This window comes from Ammodytes marinus, assembly GCF_949987685.1.
Source record: "Ammodytes marinus genome assembly, chromosome: 20".
In the NCBI taxonomy this organism is placed as follows: domain Eukaryota; kingdom Metazoa; phylum Chordata; class Actinopteri; order Uranoscopiformes; family Ammodytidae; genus Ammodytes; species Ammodytes marinus.
Window position 1 is genome coordinate 15,499,235 of NC_137224.1, and position 17,220 is coordinate 15,516,454.

Consider the following 17,220-nt stretch of genomic DNA (forward strand, 5'->3'; position numbering starts at 1 on the left):
CACACACACACACACACACACACACACGAGGAGTTATGCCCTAGCTTAGGAATCATCAGTCAGCTAATGATCAAATTCCGCACCATCCGATAAAACAGCCTCCAGTAAAGAGCGGAGCTATTCCAATTTCACGGTTCCAGCCAAAATGTCCCCACACTGCGTGAAACACGACAATTATGTGCCTTTTTTTTATACTTCTTCTTACCAGCAAATGCTTATGCAATTAAACTTAGGACTGAACATCTGCAAAGGCATCGCTCATCTCCTCAGACAGGAGGCACACTCTCACATCATCATACACACTGTACTTTTCCCACAAGTGCTCTGAAGTATCAGAAACATCGGTGACTCTCTTTTAGCAGAAATTATACGCTGAGGTGATATGATAAGATTTGCTGAAGAAGGTGAAGAAAAACTAAGCGAAAAACTAAACACTGCAATGTTTGAGATAAAAGCCTACATATTGGAACATAGGGTAAAGTACAGGGAAGGGACTAAATATTTTTGTGTAGGAGGACGTTAATAATTAACGCTTTAAAGAAGCATTTAAATGACCAGTTTAATATTAAATAATTACAGCATACAGACAGTTGGCCAGCGGGCTAAACCTGTATGTCCTTTTACAATGGCTATATGTAAATAATGCTAACTGTATGGCACTTTATACGGGTAAAAGTAATTATTATAAATTTCGATATAAAATGTGATGTGGAAATGGGAAAACAATTAAACATTAATCATTAAAAAAATGCCACTCAAAACATTTGAATTGTGAATATAATGTTGTGGGTGGTAAATCCCTGGTGTTGATGAGCATTCTGAGTGATTAGGAGTTTTTGGCGTTTCAGTGCAAATGTAATGTGCTTATGGGCGTATTCCTGCAAGCACACAGGTTTCCAGTTTTTTTCTTCCTCTGAATAAAGGAGGAAGCAAGGACATCAGAAGTGGATCTGGCCAACATATTCGCGAGGGCTTGTTTATCTTATGAGCCTCTAACTCATAGTTACCAGCAGGTATTCTTATTGATTTCCCTTGATTGAACTCAATAGTAACAAGGTAATTTGTGGGCTGCAATCTAAAGAGTCAAGAGGAGCAGACAGGTGGTGATAAAAATAAGAAGAATGTGTATGGATAGAAAATAAATAAAAAGGACCTTTTCTTGGATGTCTGCGGCGGTGCATTTGGTTGTCTCCAGGTTTTCCACCAGCTCTGTGTCTCCCAGGAAGTTCCCGGAGGCCGAGGACAGACGGGACAGCAGGTTGTCCTCCAGCGTCTTCAGGGTGATCTTGAAACCGTTTTGCTGCTTGGTCAGGTCCGACTAATACACACGGAGACACACATATAAAAAACTCTCATTTGACAGCTGCCATAATGTGTCGAATTGATAGTACAAGGTTTTCTCGGATACACCATATGCTTGTTGTTGGGTTCTTAACATCCTAATTTGAGGCTGTAGGAGTTGTTCAAGGTGTGTGGGTCAATATGAAGACAGGAATACTGAAGGGCAGCTCAAAGGCAGAACTAATCAATATGCTCTGCATCGGCGTTCCGGACCCATGAAGGGAGCGCTCCGGGCAGGATTAGGGCAGCTTCCGTCTGGCTGCCGACTTCAAACCCTAACCCGCAATGTGATGAGACTTTGATGGTGAAGTTTACACACACACACACACACACACACACACACACACACACACACACACACACACACACACACACACACACACACACACACACACACACACACACACACACACACACACACACACACACACACACACACACACACACACACACACACACACACACACACACACACACACACACACACACACACAAACTTACTCACGTTTGTGTGGCTAAACATGTGAGGACAATTAATGCCATAATGCATTCCCTACCCCCTAACCCTACCTATCAAATCGAAAAGACTAACCCCCACCCACACCTACCCTAACCTTATTCATACCTAAAGCTTAAATAAATTCTTAAGCCTCAAACAGCCCCCAAGTCAAGATCTCTCCCAAAGTGAGAACCGGCCAAAATGTCCCCACTTTCCAGACATGTCCACTAAAACTCGAATTGGTTCTCACAAAAATAGTTGTACAAATGCATATAAACACACACACACACACACACACACACACACACACACACACACACACACACACACACACACACACACACACACACACACACACACACACACACACACACACACACACACACACACACACACACACACACACACACACACACACACACACACACACACACACACAAACTCACAATTACGGAGTGGTCCGAGACATTATGTATTTAATTATGAGACGATAAAGGCATTTTGCAGACTATGCACACACAGCTGAGTCATAATGGGTTTTACTTTACTCACACCTCACTATATGGATTAGTGCACCCTAGGGATGTAACGATATGAAATTTTGGGTACGATACGATACGATACGATATTGCGATTGATATCACGATATCACGATACGATATTAAGCGCGGAATTCATTTCTACCCCCTCAAATGAAATGTTGTACCGCTGATTTAAATAAAACATAAACGCAAGAATAATTAAAATTTTTTATATCTTAATATGAAGAAGAGATTTCTGAGAGATTTAAACAACTTATCACCAAAACAAAGACACTGCTTCTCTAATGCTGTTTTTAAAGAAGCATTACATCTATATTTTTCAAACTGAAATAGGAATTTTAAATCTAAACTTAATTTAGTCACTTGTCTGTAACTGTAAAAGTATGTATAAAATAAAAATTATTTAAATAGTGTGATAATTTCCCCATTTATTTATGTTTTATTTGCTTATCAACTCTATTTTTGCAAGCCATGCTTTTACCTCATTAGGCCTACATTATGACAAGCACAATTAACTCTGTAAAATATTTATTTATGATTTTTATTTGTTATTAACTTAAATTGCAGTCTCAAAATCAATGTTTTTGCAGTGCACTCCTCTCCCCCTCCCTTCCTCACACTTTCGCAACGTCACCTTCATTTGACCAAAGTAGTGTCACCTAAGTTTGACATAGTAGGGATTCCATAGTATTGCGCAACATGCTGTTAGCTACTGTCTGCTGAGTTCACGTGAAGTTGTGATGAATATATCAAGGATCTTTGGACTTATTTCCTTCATCTGCCTTTCACGGAAGTTCGCCGACTTTACCGGGGATTTAACGCGCGGTGGCGGTGGATTCTATTCTATTCTGTTCTATTTTTTTTTTTTTTTTTTTTTTTATAATCTCATTTCCTCACGTTCGCCTGGATTCATAATGATATAATTGACCCGCGAGCAACTTTCTCTTCAGTCTGGTAAGCTAGTCGATCATTTTCTCTATCTCTCCCTTTTCTCTTTCTCTCTCTTCTTTGCTGCTACGTGACTCAATGTTGTGAAGCTGCACGCGCTAGTGTAAACAACGGCCCACGTGAGACGTGACTGTTCAGTTTAAAGTTAGAAGTCATGTTTCAGTGATAAGATGTTGTGTCAATGTGTTGTTGTTTGGTTTCCAATGTTGGTGTGGCGACTGTGGCCCATACAGTGTTAGATTGAGTGCTACGTTTATGACAACATTGCTTACCAGACTCTCCACAATGACGGAGCGCATTTACCATGCACGCTCGCCTCAATACCGTGACGCGGTATAACAAGAAAAAACTTACGGTTGACATTCGTGGCCTTTTCATATCGCGAACGACCGTTTTGCGGTATATTGTTACATCCCTAGTGCACCCCGTCCTCTACTAAAACTTGAACTCAACCACTTTTTTTCTGTCTTTGTTGTAGCTGAAAAAAAAGGTGTCTGAAAGAAACTTTAACTTTTTCAAAGCCCGGGCGTTGGGGAGAACAAAGTCGACGGGGCACGGTGACTTCTCTTTATTGCTTCATCCTGCTTTGTCCTTCATTATAGTCCGCTGTAGCTCCTTGTTTCTGCTCGATAATGACTTTGCTATTTGAAGTTTCCCTTAGAAAAAGCCTCTGTGACATTTGAACTGTGAAATAAAGGGGGGCTCGTGGGCTGTTGTGAGATGTGCCTACTGCGGTGTTGTCTGTGACTGAAAATAGCTGATGTGCCGTTATCCCCGACAGACGCTGGTAATAAGTAGGGCTGGGTCTCGCTTAAAGTTCAATATCGATGAAGATACCAATATTTTGACTTCGATTCCGGTTCCTGAACGCTACTTTTGTTGATAGAAATGAAATCCATTTTAACAAGATGACATTACACATTATGGTAAATAACACTTAAGTTTTCATCCTTGGCATTTTTACAAAATATCAATAAATAAAACTTTAGACAAGCTGAAATAGAATGAACTGCCTTCAGATTAGCCCATATGCCCGATCGCCTGAGCCAATATGTAAGGCTCACTGATGTATACTGTGTTACCCATGTTGTAACCTTATGTATTTTCAGATGTTGGCACATCTGCATGCATTTTGGCTCACTGACGTTGAACGACAATACATTTCTAGATGCTCAATCGTATCAAGGCATTTCGGTCGGTCCCAATAAAGTATTGAACTCTGATACCCAGTCCTAGTCATACGTTTCCTGGCAGTACTGTATCCGCCCCCGTATGATCAACGGGGGAGCTTGGATCCTCCCTGTGGCATAATGTTCCCATGACAAAAGACACACTTAGTCTAGATTGCACCGGCGCAGGGGGGAGAGATAGTTTAAGAGATCACACTGCTTAATTGTTCCCTTTATGACAGTATCTCCTATTGTCGTGATGAGAGCTATTTTACACCATTATTAAAACTAATTGAACCTGGTTAAATCTTGCATGCTCTTGAGTTTGACGTTATCGCCTGCTCTGTAGTTGAAAAGTTGTCCTCTGACACCTCTGCTGCACATGAAAAAAAGATTATGTGATTTTTGACATTTTAGAAGAAGAACTGCATGACATGTGTGGGCACATGGAGCAGAAAGAAAGGGTACAGAATGAGATTTAGTAGTGGACATTTAAACTCAGTGACATTTGATCTGCCTAGCGTGAGTCAACCGTGACCTACTTGCACAGCTGATTCTGGAGGGGAAAAAGCTATCCACACTAAAACATTCCCAACTGGATCCAGTAATGAGTGAGTTTTTAACAATTAGCTTTCCTCTGGCACGTTGTACTTGTAATTACCCTTCCTTGGGAGAAAACAAACAATTAACCAGTCAGCAGAACACCCTAATTGGGATTAAAATGAGATATTACATCTATCATTTTTTTTTTAGGCAAATGATTACCAAGTGCCACGGAGCAGCCCTGTTAAGGCAATTTGGGATGTGAAGCGTTTTAGTTCTCATTAACGGTGAAGGTCTGGCGTTCAAGAGTTTTTGCCGAGGAGTACACACACACACACACACACTAGGGGTGGGAAAAAAAATCGATTTTCCGATTAATATCGATTCTCTCTCGAACGATTCTGAATCGATTCAGAAAAGTTAATAATCGATTTTTTTTTTTAATAATTTTTTTTTTAATATTTATTTTTTTTTTTTTTTTTTTGTAAATACTGATACTTCCTGCGCCATTGTGCATGCACACCACACATGTGCAAGTTGTTTCCAAAGTGGCTTCAAAAGGGCTGAGAGCAGCAAACCCATGACTTGCACAGGCTTTATCTCTGCTGAATTCCAAGCCATACTTTTTGTACAATGTGTTGAAATGACATAGAAAATAGATAATAGAATAGAAATCCTATAGAAACATGATTTACGAGATTAGAAATAAAATAAAACTGAATCGGTTTAGTTTTTACATACTTCCATATTGTGTTGAAAGCTGCATTGATTATTGCACTGTTCATAGAAAGTCATATTTGTGACAAGAAAAGCTTTTCTCTTAATACAATATTAGAGAAGGTAATTCATCTGTTGATTGTCTTTAATGATCATCACAAAAGTAGGAAGTGATTAGCAAACTCTGAGTAGCAAACTCAGATGTGCATATAAATATATTTTTGAAATTCACACATGGGTATGTACATAAAAAATTTTTTGCATTGAGATGCATTGAAAATCGATTTTGAATCGAATCGTTGACCTCTGAATCGGAATCGAATCGTGAGGTGCCAAGAGATTCCCACCCCTAACACACACACACACACACACACACACACACACACACACACACACACACACACACACACACACACACACACACACACACACACACACACACACACACACACACACACACACACACACACACACACACACACACACACACACACACACACACACACACACACACACACACAAGGAGGTATACATGCACTCTCATATGAGCAGAGGGAGGACCCAAGGTATAGTCATTGTGGTGAACTGATCCTCCCAAAAAGAGGCAACCTTGACATTTTAAGCTCCTTAGCGCATCTTTGGCCCAGCTACTGTATATGAGAGCTCTGTCACCCTGTAGTCATGCTACGCCTCAGTGGCAACGCTAACCTCATTAAAAGGCATAATGGCACTCAGTCATTTAGAGAATATATAAGCAGGTGAAGCCAATTTGCAGCGTGCTATCAGTCTGATGATTGTTATCGGTCCGGGGGTTGTTTACTGACAACACAAAGCCATTCAGTGCATCATTCTATGGAACCGTGTTTTGATAGAGAAGGTGCTATGTATCCACGGCGCCCGCCTTCGACTTGCAGTGTTAATTAAAATGATGAGTGAGTTTCAGATCTTGTGTTTTTATTCCTCGCCCTTCGATCTTAGGGAAATGTCAATTAAAACAAGCGTCATTAAATCACATTTCACTTTCTTCTTCATTGGATTCTGCCGAGGGGACATAAGGCTTAACATAACTTTTCTCTTTTTCTAACCCCCCCATCTCTCTCTCTCTCTCTCTCTCGCTCTCTCTCTCTCTCTCTCTCTCTAAGTTTATTAAAAAAATGCTGATTTGTCAACGTATGAAAGCCTTACAGGTCTAGATAAAGTTCTGCCCTATACGGAGCCCATGAACGCAAACAAGGACACCTCCAGAAAAACCATCAAAATGCAAATAGGATTGTGTTTGAGTAAATCTTCGCTAACAGAGTTCCCCACATTATCTTTTCCGTTGTGATCTCCCAGAGACGCCCGCCGTCAGCCAGACAGTCATGTTCTGAGCGGATAGAGAGAGATTTGTGATTTTTTTCTTCTTCCTCCCTCGACTAACATGAGCCCCATTTAAGGAACAGTTGGAAGTGTGTCAATGTGTTGTCTAATTGCCGTGGTACAGTAGAGCCGCCGGCCCAATCCCCTTTTTCAAACAGCTGACATGAAAAGAGCAGATTGTTCGATGAGACGAGCACGATACATCATTAGGCTTCGGAGCTTTGATCAAGTGAATTCTTGCTTAATTACGGACATTTACATTCACACCGTGGACTGTACTGTGTGGATTGCTTAACGACGGGCTGCTCGTTATTCCTCGAAAGTTCTCCGTGCAGCTGTCGGGAACCTGCTGTATATTGTACACAGTGTACAGAGAGTCGGCCATTAACTCTGAGCAGCAATGGCAGCTTAAAAGCTACAGCTGTTGATAGGGACTCTTATTAACAGAGTGGAACAAGGACTCTCTCCCTTGTCATATAGTCAAGGCTCCAAGGTTCACACAAGAAAGATAGTAATTGACATAAAGAAAAAACTGGGGAAATGCACCTTAAAGTGCGGCCCATCTGCCTCTCCTGTGATGGTGGAGAGGTGGATGTGGATGTGTGAACATAAATGAGGCCGCCAAAGACAAAGATGAAACTCCCTTAGGGACAGTATCAAGATACAATTACACAATTCCCGGAACTTGATGATAAATTGTGGAGTGCCACAGGAACGGCACCCTGGGTGACTGTGACACAATGGCAAATTGTTAGTGTTTCCAAAGTTAATTAGATTTTTTGATTTAGGATTATTGGATTATCACCTTTATGGGTGATTCTTCAAGGATGCAACAGAGTAACAATCCATGACAGTCAAATATAAATACGTTATCTTTCGCCATTGTCTGTCATCGTCCCACATGTTGTTTTTTCAAACTAAACAGTCTGTGAACATTTTTAGATTTTCCATTGAAAGCTATGTGTTGGGTTGTTTTTGCACAGCAAGTAAACCAGGGCACACGTTTTACTTATATATACCATAACGCATTGAGCATTTGTATAAAAAGTGATGGCCATAATGGCTGAACATAGATAATGACTAACACAATATACATCAATTAAAGGTAGAGACAGCCAGTATGGAGAATGCTATCTCCTTACTAACCGTAACCTGCCCATGCTCTGTCTGTGCTGAAAAAATATCTAGTGTTAATACACACCCTAGGCTCTGTAAACTGGTTGGTTGACAAAGGGTTTGGAAACAAAAGAGGCCCATCGGAGCTACCCGTTTACAGAGCATAGGCTGTGTATTAACACCAGAGTTTTTTTCAGCTCGCACACAGTGCAGGCAGGTAGCAGACCATGAAGAGATATTCACTGATTTTGACAAAAAGTGATTTTGATCCTGTTGAACAGAGTCGAACATTTAGCAGCCAAAGAGCAGGATCATTTTCTCAGTTGTTGGTAGATACCAAAATGCAATAATTAAAGTAAATATTGAACTTGTCAATGATGAGTTTTCAGGTTGGCCAAATGAATAAATAACTGCTACCTTTACCTTTGATATGCAGTGTATATGCTTGGTATGACCTTCAGTGGAGTTTCAGAGTAGTATACAGCAGATCAAATAGCTACATGTAGGAGCTCAGACCAACTACTCAGACATGGGGAGAAATGTTGAAGTGTTCTCACTTGCTTTAAATGGAGCTGAGCTACACTCTGATGTTTAAAGAACTTTCCTCTTTAAATACAGATGGTTGACAAACGTAATGAATACCAATACAGATTCTCTCATGCAGGGCACAAAGGCATAGAAGATTAACTAAATCCTTTGCTTTGGCCTTCACAGTGGCCAATTGAAGCTACCTATTAGAGTCAGGACAAATGTTTTGGTTCCCCTCTTTGTATAGGATTCAAGTAAAAGGTGCCCTAGAGTTTTCTGGTAAACAAAGAAAAGTTACTCACCAAAAACACTTCCACTATCCATTAGCTGTAACAAATGAGTTTCCTTCCTCTGGAAAGACTTGCAAGGCCAATTTCAAGAAGAGTAAAAGGGTATTTTAAATCCATCCTTACTACTCAGCAGTCTTTTTATACCTTGTTTTTGTTGGCAAAATAATAAGGCCACTTACATGTACCTCCAACTGTTGATCAATGGAATTATAATCTGATCAAATGTATATGAACATACATGTAATCTAAAAACCCTGTTTAATGCACATTCAGAATGTAAATCTAATTTCCTGATTACTCCATGTCCCACTTACACATGTCATGTGAACACGCACAACTAAGACACACTCATGCGCACACAGCTGTGTCCCAGTCTCCCTAAGTAAGGCACCCAAAGCCCCATCATTATCACACATCCACTTAGTTTCCCGCTAATCAAAGTCGTCAGCTGATTGTTTTGTAATCAAAGAGCTTGGACCTGCATCCTCTTGTGATGTTTAAAGACAGACGATGTGTTCTCGACGACGTGCAGCGTTAAGAAATGGATAATGACTAGAGAAAGTGCTACGCGCCGCTTCATGACTCCTCTAACTGTGTCTTTTAATTACACCTGTATGGAAGAGATGTTAAGAGAGCATCTCAAACCAGTCCAAAGAAGGAATGCTCGTTTGTTCTCTGAAGAGTGTGACAGATTGTACTTTCATGTCTGCTCCGGTTCACACTTACATTGCTGCGACATATCACATTAAAAGGAGTTCTAGCAAGAATTCCACTGTTGTTGCTAAATTAGTCTGGCTCACTGAATGTAGACAGTTGAGATAAGCCTGACACCGTTTTCCGTCGGAAAAAAACTCCTCCCGTTCCTCTTCGTGCCTCTACCGCTTTAAGCTCCTTCTCGGAACGGGAAAACGAAAAGAAAGCCTGCGTTTGTGTGTGTGTGTGTGTTTGCAGCTGCAGGGCCAATAGTATCTAGCCCATATACTGTATACTGTATAACAGAGATCAGTAAAGTGACACGTTTTTTTTTCTCTGTGCAGTATCTCAGAGGTAGCGGAATAGTGCATGACTATTGCTAAACGACTTTATCAGAAAAGTATTTTATTTTTCTCCACCCCCACTGATACTCTGTCATTCTCACCTTGAGCTGTTCCAGGTCAGGTCTCTCCATGGAGACCACTGCAGCCAGCAGCTGATCCTCCAGACCATCTCTGGTCACGGTGAAGTTGATCAGTGTGCACTGGGCCTGCAGCTCGGGCTGGTAGTGAGGGCTGGCCAGCTTGGTGTGCAGGATGAGACGGAAACTGGGGTTGTACTCGCAGTCCTTGTCTCCGATCCTTATGTACCTGTTTGGGTAAACGAGGACCAGGAAATCTTCTGATTATTCAGAGTCGCTAATGAAAAAGCACAGACTTCAAAGGACATGTTACTTAAAGCTATAGTGCGTAACTGATGTTGCCCCCATGAGGGATTTTGAGTAATTACAACCACACTGTTGGTGCATCTACATGACATAATGACATTTCACTTATGCCTGTCTTATGTGTCCGTCTAGCTCTCAGACACTAGTTCAACCTTGTCGCCTGGTAGGATACACTTAAGTCAGCTGTATAGATAAAGTCTCATCTCACTAGACTCTAAGATTGTTATTGTTCACTGTGTTCAGCTCAGACCCAAAACATTGGCATACACTTGGCACCCGAGCCTGTAGAGATAGCACAAGGTTAAAACACTGCTCTCAGGAAGTGTCTGGCAGAACTGAATGGCACTACACTTGTGCTGCCGTCCGGGACTTCTTGATCAAGACTGTAATAAATATTGCTATATAATTCATCCAAGTCTCATGAAATCTCCTTCCACCTGAGTTGACCTCTGACCTCGAAATAACTTATTTCACAGAACATCAACTGAAACATTTCCTGGGCATTTCCCAAGCTCCTGTACCAGTGTGGGGGAAGGAGACACCAGTTTGTGAACGCTGCCATACTGAGAGGCAAAGAGAAGTTTCGTGGAGCTGATAGGGTTAATCAACTTTGTGTCAACTCATTTGGCGATGGCTTGAATATAACCGACATTCGTTTATATGAAGAAGTTACGCACTATAGCTTTAATGAAATCAGAGGTTTGATTATCTCTCCAGCAGACACCAGAATGGTAAGGTTCACACCCAGACCTTAAGTCACAAAGTGAAGTTATTTCTAGTTCTTTACCTGCCCTTCTTAATGGTTTCTCTGCCCAACAGCGGTCCAAGAACAGGATCCAACGTCTCCTCCAAGTTCTCTATCAGGACCACATCACCTGCTGCCAGCGCTCTCTCTATGGCATCCAGGTATCTGTCAGGACAAAACAGCACAATGCCCTTTGTCAAAACCTTCCTCCTCCTAAAAAAAAACAATCACCAAGTGCCCATTTCAGCGGAGAGCCTCTTACCCTTTCTGTCCCATGCGGATGAGTCGTAGGTTTTGTCCGTATTTGTTTTTGATCCACTTGATGCCTTGCAGCTGTGGGTCCACCATGAGGGGCCAGCGCTGGCAGGAAGTGAGAATGGTGGCGTTCTCTGTGGACATCCTGTCGGCCGGCAGACCCTCGTTCTGCCACGCAGCGATGTCTGCGTCGTCAGTCATCATGGTCAGAGGGTCCAGGTCAGGCGTCACTGGAATGGGAACCTTATAGATAATATAAAAAAAATGTAATCATTGTGACCAGTGCGCTAAGGTCTTTTTGCTACGTTTAAACAACAACGATCTTGTTAAAAACAGGAAAGTTTTTCCGATACCTTTTTAACTAAGACGAGTGTTTTAAATACGCTCCACACGCACACAGATCTGCAAAAAGGACCTAAATGGCTGTAGTATGCATGCCAGGCCAGTAGTTGGCAGTGAAACTTTGTAATATATAGCCCTTCTGTTGCAATTTAGGTTCTGTGATAAAACAGAATAGCTCATTATCAATGGAGAGATCAAAAGGGATAAAATAGTGAGAGCTTAACAGTAAATGTAACAATGGATTTTTTTGCATTTGACTTCAGCCACTGTAAGACATTGTACAGTATATTTGCTCTTTCGTATTTTCAGCTGCGAATCATTACAACATTTTGGTGTTACAGTGAGTCGTTTTGGCATCTAAAAAGGTGAAACTGAAAATGAGGGGATTAATGTCGCCACATTCCGAGGTTTCAGTAATTACTGTAGTGAGTGCAATGTTACAACAAACATCTGAAATGTAACCCAAGCTGTTTCCTTTAATGTCGTCTCCTTGCTCAGTGATCCACCGCGGGCATCAGAAAAATGAAGAGACACTTAAAACTCAAAGAGAAACACATACAGCCCATGCTAACAAAGCTCTTGAGGTTTGTGTCATGTAGTTGCATGATGGACAGAGTGAGCATCAGGCATCTAACCCTAATTACACAAGTTTAAATTCCCCTAAAGGTGAGATCCTGCAGGTGAATAGGGTAACATGTTTAACTTATATATTACTATAGTAGATTACTTAGTTGATTACTATTTAAAACACTTGTTTTCAGAAATGTTTGAATTAACATCCACATTTGGCAATATCTTACATTTGCATCGCTTTAAAAATGTGTATAGTGTATATTAGTGTGTTTTGAATACAGTTTAATTTTATAAATCCTAAAATACTACGTACATTTCTTAAAAACACATTATCTGCATCTTTTTAAGAACAAAAGCTTCCATAAATGTAGATAGTTTAGGCCACCCACCTTCAGCTGACTGAGGTAAGGCTTCCAGGTGTTGTCCATGAGCTGTAGCCGGTAGCGTTTGGTGAAGTATCCCAGGTAGGAGACGAAGGCTGTGATGAGGAGGACGTCCCCACACAGAGTCCTCTCCTGCTGCCTGAAGTTCTCCACGGCCTCCGCCCAGCGAACGTTCTCTGATGCCAGACCTCCCACCTGACGAACAGGGACAAACCAGGGGCAAGGTTAAAGGTGGGAGTCAGCCATTCTGGAGAACACTTGTTGTTAAAGCCACTGTTAGTCCAAAATGAGTGAATATCTACTCACGAAATAGGCATATTTAGAGCTAAAGTGGGCCCTTTATTTTACAAGTTTACAGAGCCTAGGCTGTGTGTTAACACCAGATATATTTTCCTGCACCTTGCTCACACAGTATGGACAGGTAGCAGATTTCGAGGAGATATTCCCTGGTTTTGACAACAAGCATTTTCCAAAATTGCTGACTCCACATTTAACATATTACTATAATGATAATCGTAACATATTCCCCATGTATCCTGTTATATAAAATCTAAATGAATCTACGGCTGCCGTCACCAACGCACAGCCTCATGAACATCAGGAAATCTCCAGAACAACTGTGCTACCTTTTTTTATTAGGTTTTCATATCCTTTATCACCTCTCTGCTGGTGTACTAACACCAACCATCCAGTCTTTACTGCAGGAATCATCCAATTCCCCTTCAGGGATCAATAAAGTTCACCTTAATATCTTATCACTTCCAAACTTGAGAGGGAGGGCCCTGCACTTTGATACAGGCTTTAACTTCTCAGCATACCTCACGGAAAAAAAATGCTGTGAACTTCAGCAAGTTGACAGCATTTGCATTGTGACTGACTAGCATATGAGCACAACCTCTCGTCCGTGTGTTGCTCCTGTCGGGCCTTTTGAAATCTTCCTCTGAATAATTTAAATTATCATACTAACAGTGTCAACACTCATCTCTTTGTTGTGCTGCTGTCAGCAAGAGATTTACACTTTCCGACCGACGATGCCGAGATTTATGCATATGTGTCTGTTTATGTGTGTAAACATATGCACAGAGCACCTACAGAGAAAGAAAGCCATTACTAACAAGCAGAAATAAAAATAGTTTTTTGGTACATAATGTATATGTGTATAAATACAGGTTTGCGCAATAAGTATCTGTATTTCACACAAAATAGCCACACTAGCGGCTCTTAAAATATGTTACCATGCTAATATTTTCACATTAACAATACTGAAATGCGGATGCTTAGCAGTTATTATATGTGTCATGTGTAATGCATATTAGCAAAGCAATGACTACGTAACTACTGACAAAGTGACCTGTTGATGGTGGTGCTTAAGGGAAAGTCATCATTACCGTTTGGGACATGTTTGTGTCTGTGCCAACCTCCAGGTTTTATTGACAACATTTGCATGCTGTTCGCATCTGATCCAAATGAATTATGTGCTCATATCTGAATAATGCATGTATTACCGCTCCCACCCCTATTTAACATGTAGGTTGGTGCAACTAAAAATGAGACAGTTACTCTAACAAGCGGAGATGAAAATAGTTTGGGGGTGCATCTGTGTAAACCTGTGTGTGTGCGTGCGAGTGTGTGTGTGTGTGTGTGTGCGTGTGTGTGTGACCCCGTAGTTGCCCTTCCTCACCAGACGGTTGGCCAGGGAAATGGTGCGGGCTGTCGATTCGGCCTCTTGTTGGCACTTGAGCTTGTCTGCTGTGGCTTTCTCAAACTTGGCTGTCAGCTTGGCCAGGTTCTCATTAAGGTGCTGACGGGCCAGGCACACAGACATATAGACATACAGATAGACATACAGAGAGACAGACAGACAGACACAGGAATAGACTAGAATTGGCGCCTGTTAAAAACACAGTGTGCTCTTCAAAAGACAAAGAACAAAAGATAGCTTAAGTAGCCCCATGAAAGCAACTTGGGAGCGTGTGAAAACTAAGTTGGGTGAAAAACTTATCGTTCTCTCCACTATGGATTTTATTTGGCATATGGGAGCAATTAGCGCAAGGACAAACAGGAATTAATCGGTGGAGAGCCACACAGGTTCAGTAGATTAGTTTGAGGAGTGCTAATTCCCCCTTGGCTCAGAACCCACTCTCTGCTCAGGCGAACTGACTGAGGGCTGGAAAATGACAGTGAGAAGTCATGCTGGATCTTATTAGGACTCGTCAGTCGGCACTATGCAGGGTTTTAATGTAAGCACTGCGCTCTGCTGGCCCTCTGATGTGCTGAATGTCAAACGCCATTGAGAAAACAATTATTTACAGCTGCTTTTATCAACAGGGTTTTTAAGGGCTTGATGGATTCGGTTTTAGATTAATGAACAGTAAAAGCCTTTTAAAGCGCCTATACCAATGCTGGTATTGATGAGATGTTGGCAGTGGTACAGTATATCTTTAATGGCTGAGCTCATGTGTCAACTGTCATTCAAGCTTTGATCAAATACTTAATATTCAGATTTTTTTTTTGCCTCTGGTTGTTGTTTTTATTTTATTTCTGTAGCATCAAATTCTCTTTATACTGCTACTAACTTCAGAGTCGTCGATCCATTCCGATGTCTCAGATATCTTTTAAAGTTAGCTTTCTGGCTCCCATTTGCCATTTTCGCAGCCCACATTCTGTTTTGAACAAAAGTCAGCCCCAGACTTGAAAGTTTAAGGACACTCTTAACGTCTGAGTCAAAAATCTTTTCTTCAATAAAATGGAAAAGAATTTCATAGAATATATCCACTGGATTTTATAAATCCAAATGGCTTTTTTGGTAATAGATACTCGGCATACTGAAACATAAACTTGCAGTTTTCCTGTATTGTCAGTCCAATGCGATGCCTTACATTGATCTTGTCCTTGATGGCGGCGAGCTTCTCCTGGGCAGCAGCCAGCTCTGCATTGGCCTTGCTCAGCGCCTGACGTTTGGGCTCCACCTCACAGAAAACCTCGTAGAACTTGACAATGTTTAAAACCCAGGAGCACAGGCCAGCTGCTGCGTTTGACTTAGAGGCCACCAGGTCGGGCTGGAACTCTGGATCCTTGGAAAAACAGGGGGAAAAAAGTAAATCAAATGCAAGATAAAACACAAATCAAACATGTCATCAGGCCTCTAAAATCTCAATAGAGTTCTACAGAAGCCAAAATGTACTAATTTGTTCACATTTTTCTGAACACTTCGAGTTATGCTTTATTAATGTATAGAATGTATAGAAAACATATAGCTGAATATTTTTTTCTTGTAGTGTGTTGGGTCTTATTGAAGATAGAAGTGATATCTGCCCAGTAATACTTGAATATGACTTATTCTTTCACATTAATTTACCCTCTTATTCTAAGCAAAATTGTGTTAAATTAACTCTAAAAGTTTTCTTTTTGTAAATAGGAAGTGATGCATCCCATGTATCCAGACAGACATATGCAGTACGGGTACTTGGCAAACATCACTGCTGCTCATCTTTTGGGGGGGATTCAAAACCAAAGATCATATGGATGTCATTGCAATTTGACTTTGTTTAGATAAATTGTTGACATGTGTTTATGCATTCTTTGAGCTATATCAGTTCCTCAAGCTATGTCAGTAGTAAGTGTTACAAGCACCATTTAGCCGTTTACCACACTGTCAGATAATATTCATGTATCTTACGGGCTTCTCATCTTAGTGTGAAAGGTTTGATTTCCACTCAGAGTAGTTTACCAGGTTAAGTAAAAGCATATATCCCCCAATGACGCAAAGCTGGTCTGGTTAACAGGGGCCCTGATCTCCCGCTTGGGGACTCTGCTCGGTTTGCAAGATCTGTATTTAGAACGGTGGTGGTTTTTTCTTCATAGACATGATTGAAAAATTGTTTTGACAACCAGTATTAGATATTAAAGATGTTTTTCATTACATAAAAAACACATTACAGTATATCAAAAGTCTGGAAACTACTGTACAAAGAATCCATTTTGGCTTTGCAGCTTTATAAGCTTTAACAACCAAGCTTATAATCAGCTTGGTTGTTAAAATTTGTTCTGCTTCATTAAGTAGCTGATTTTTTCTGGATGTCATTTGGACGCTCAGCAGCCATAATTTGCTATGTGTCATTGTATTCACGCCCCCTCCTAAAATCATAGACTTATTTTTCAACTTGCCAAGCGACAGACATGGCATACTGTGTACCGTGAGTTGGGTGTCTGAATAAGCTTTTACAAAATCTGATTACTTTTTTTTTCAAATTAAATATTATGAAACTTAGTTATAAAAACATTCTTTACGGTCTAGAATGTTTGACAGGACTGTGTGGGCATGGCCGTATCAAACGGTCTCCATGGCAACAGTCATTGTTTTTGTAGAACATTTTCAAAATCCTTACTGTGTAAGGACCACAGCAAAGCCCCCTTCATCTAATTTTTGTCAAATTTATCAAACTCAAAT

General features: G+C 40.9%; 1 protein-coding gene across 1 annotated transcript in view; it reads right to left on the reverse strand.

The window, feature by feature from the left end:
* Window positions 1-17,220, reverse strand: part of dnah9 (dynein, axonemal, heavy chain 9) — a gene marked incomplete at both ends in the record, with an annotated part of 157,544 nt that overhangs the window by 39,883 nt on the left and 100,441 nt on the right. The window contains 7 exon segments of the mRNA XM_080048562.1: window positions 1,154-1,318; window positions 10,191-10,395; window positions 11,260-11,382; window positions 11,480-11,715; window positions 12,777-12,965; window positions 14,452-14,571; window positions 15,650-15,844. Of these exon segments, the coding sequence (XP_079904688.1) occupies window positions 1,154-1,318; window positions 10,191-10,395; window positions 11,260-11,382; window positions 11,480-11,715; window positions 12,777-12,965; window positions 14,452-14,571; window positions 15,650-15,844 (1,233 nt within the window).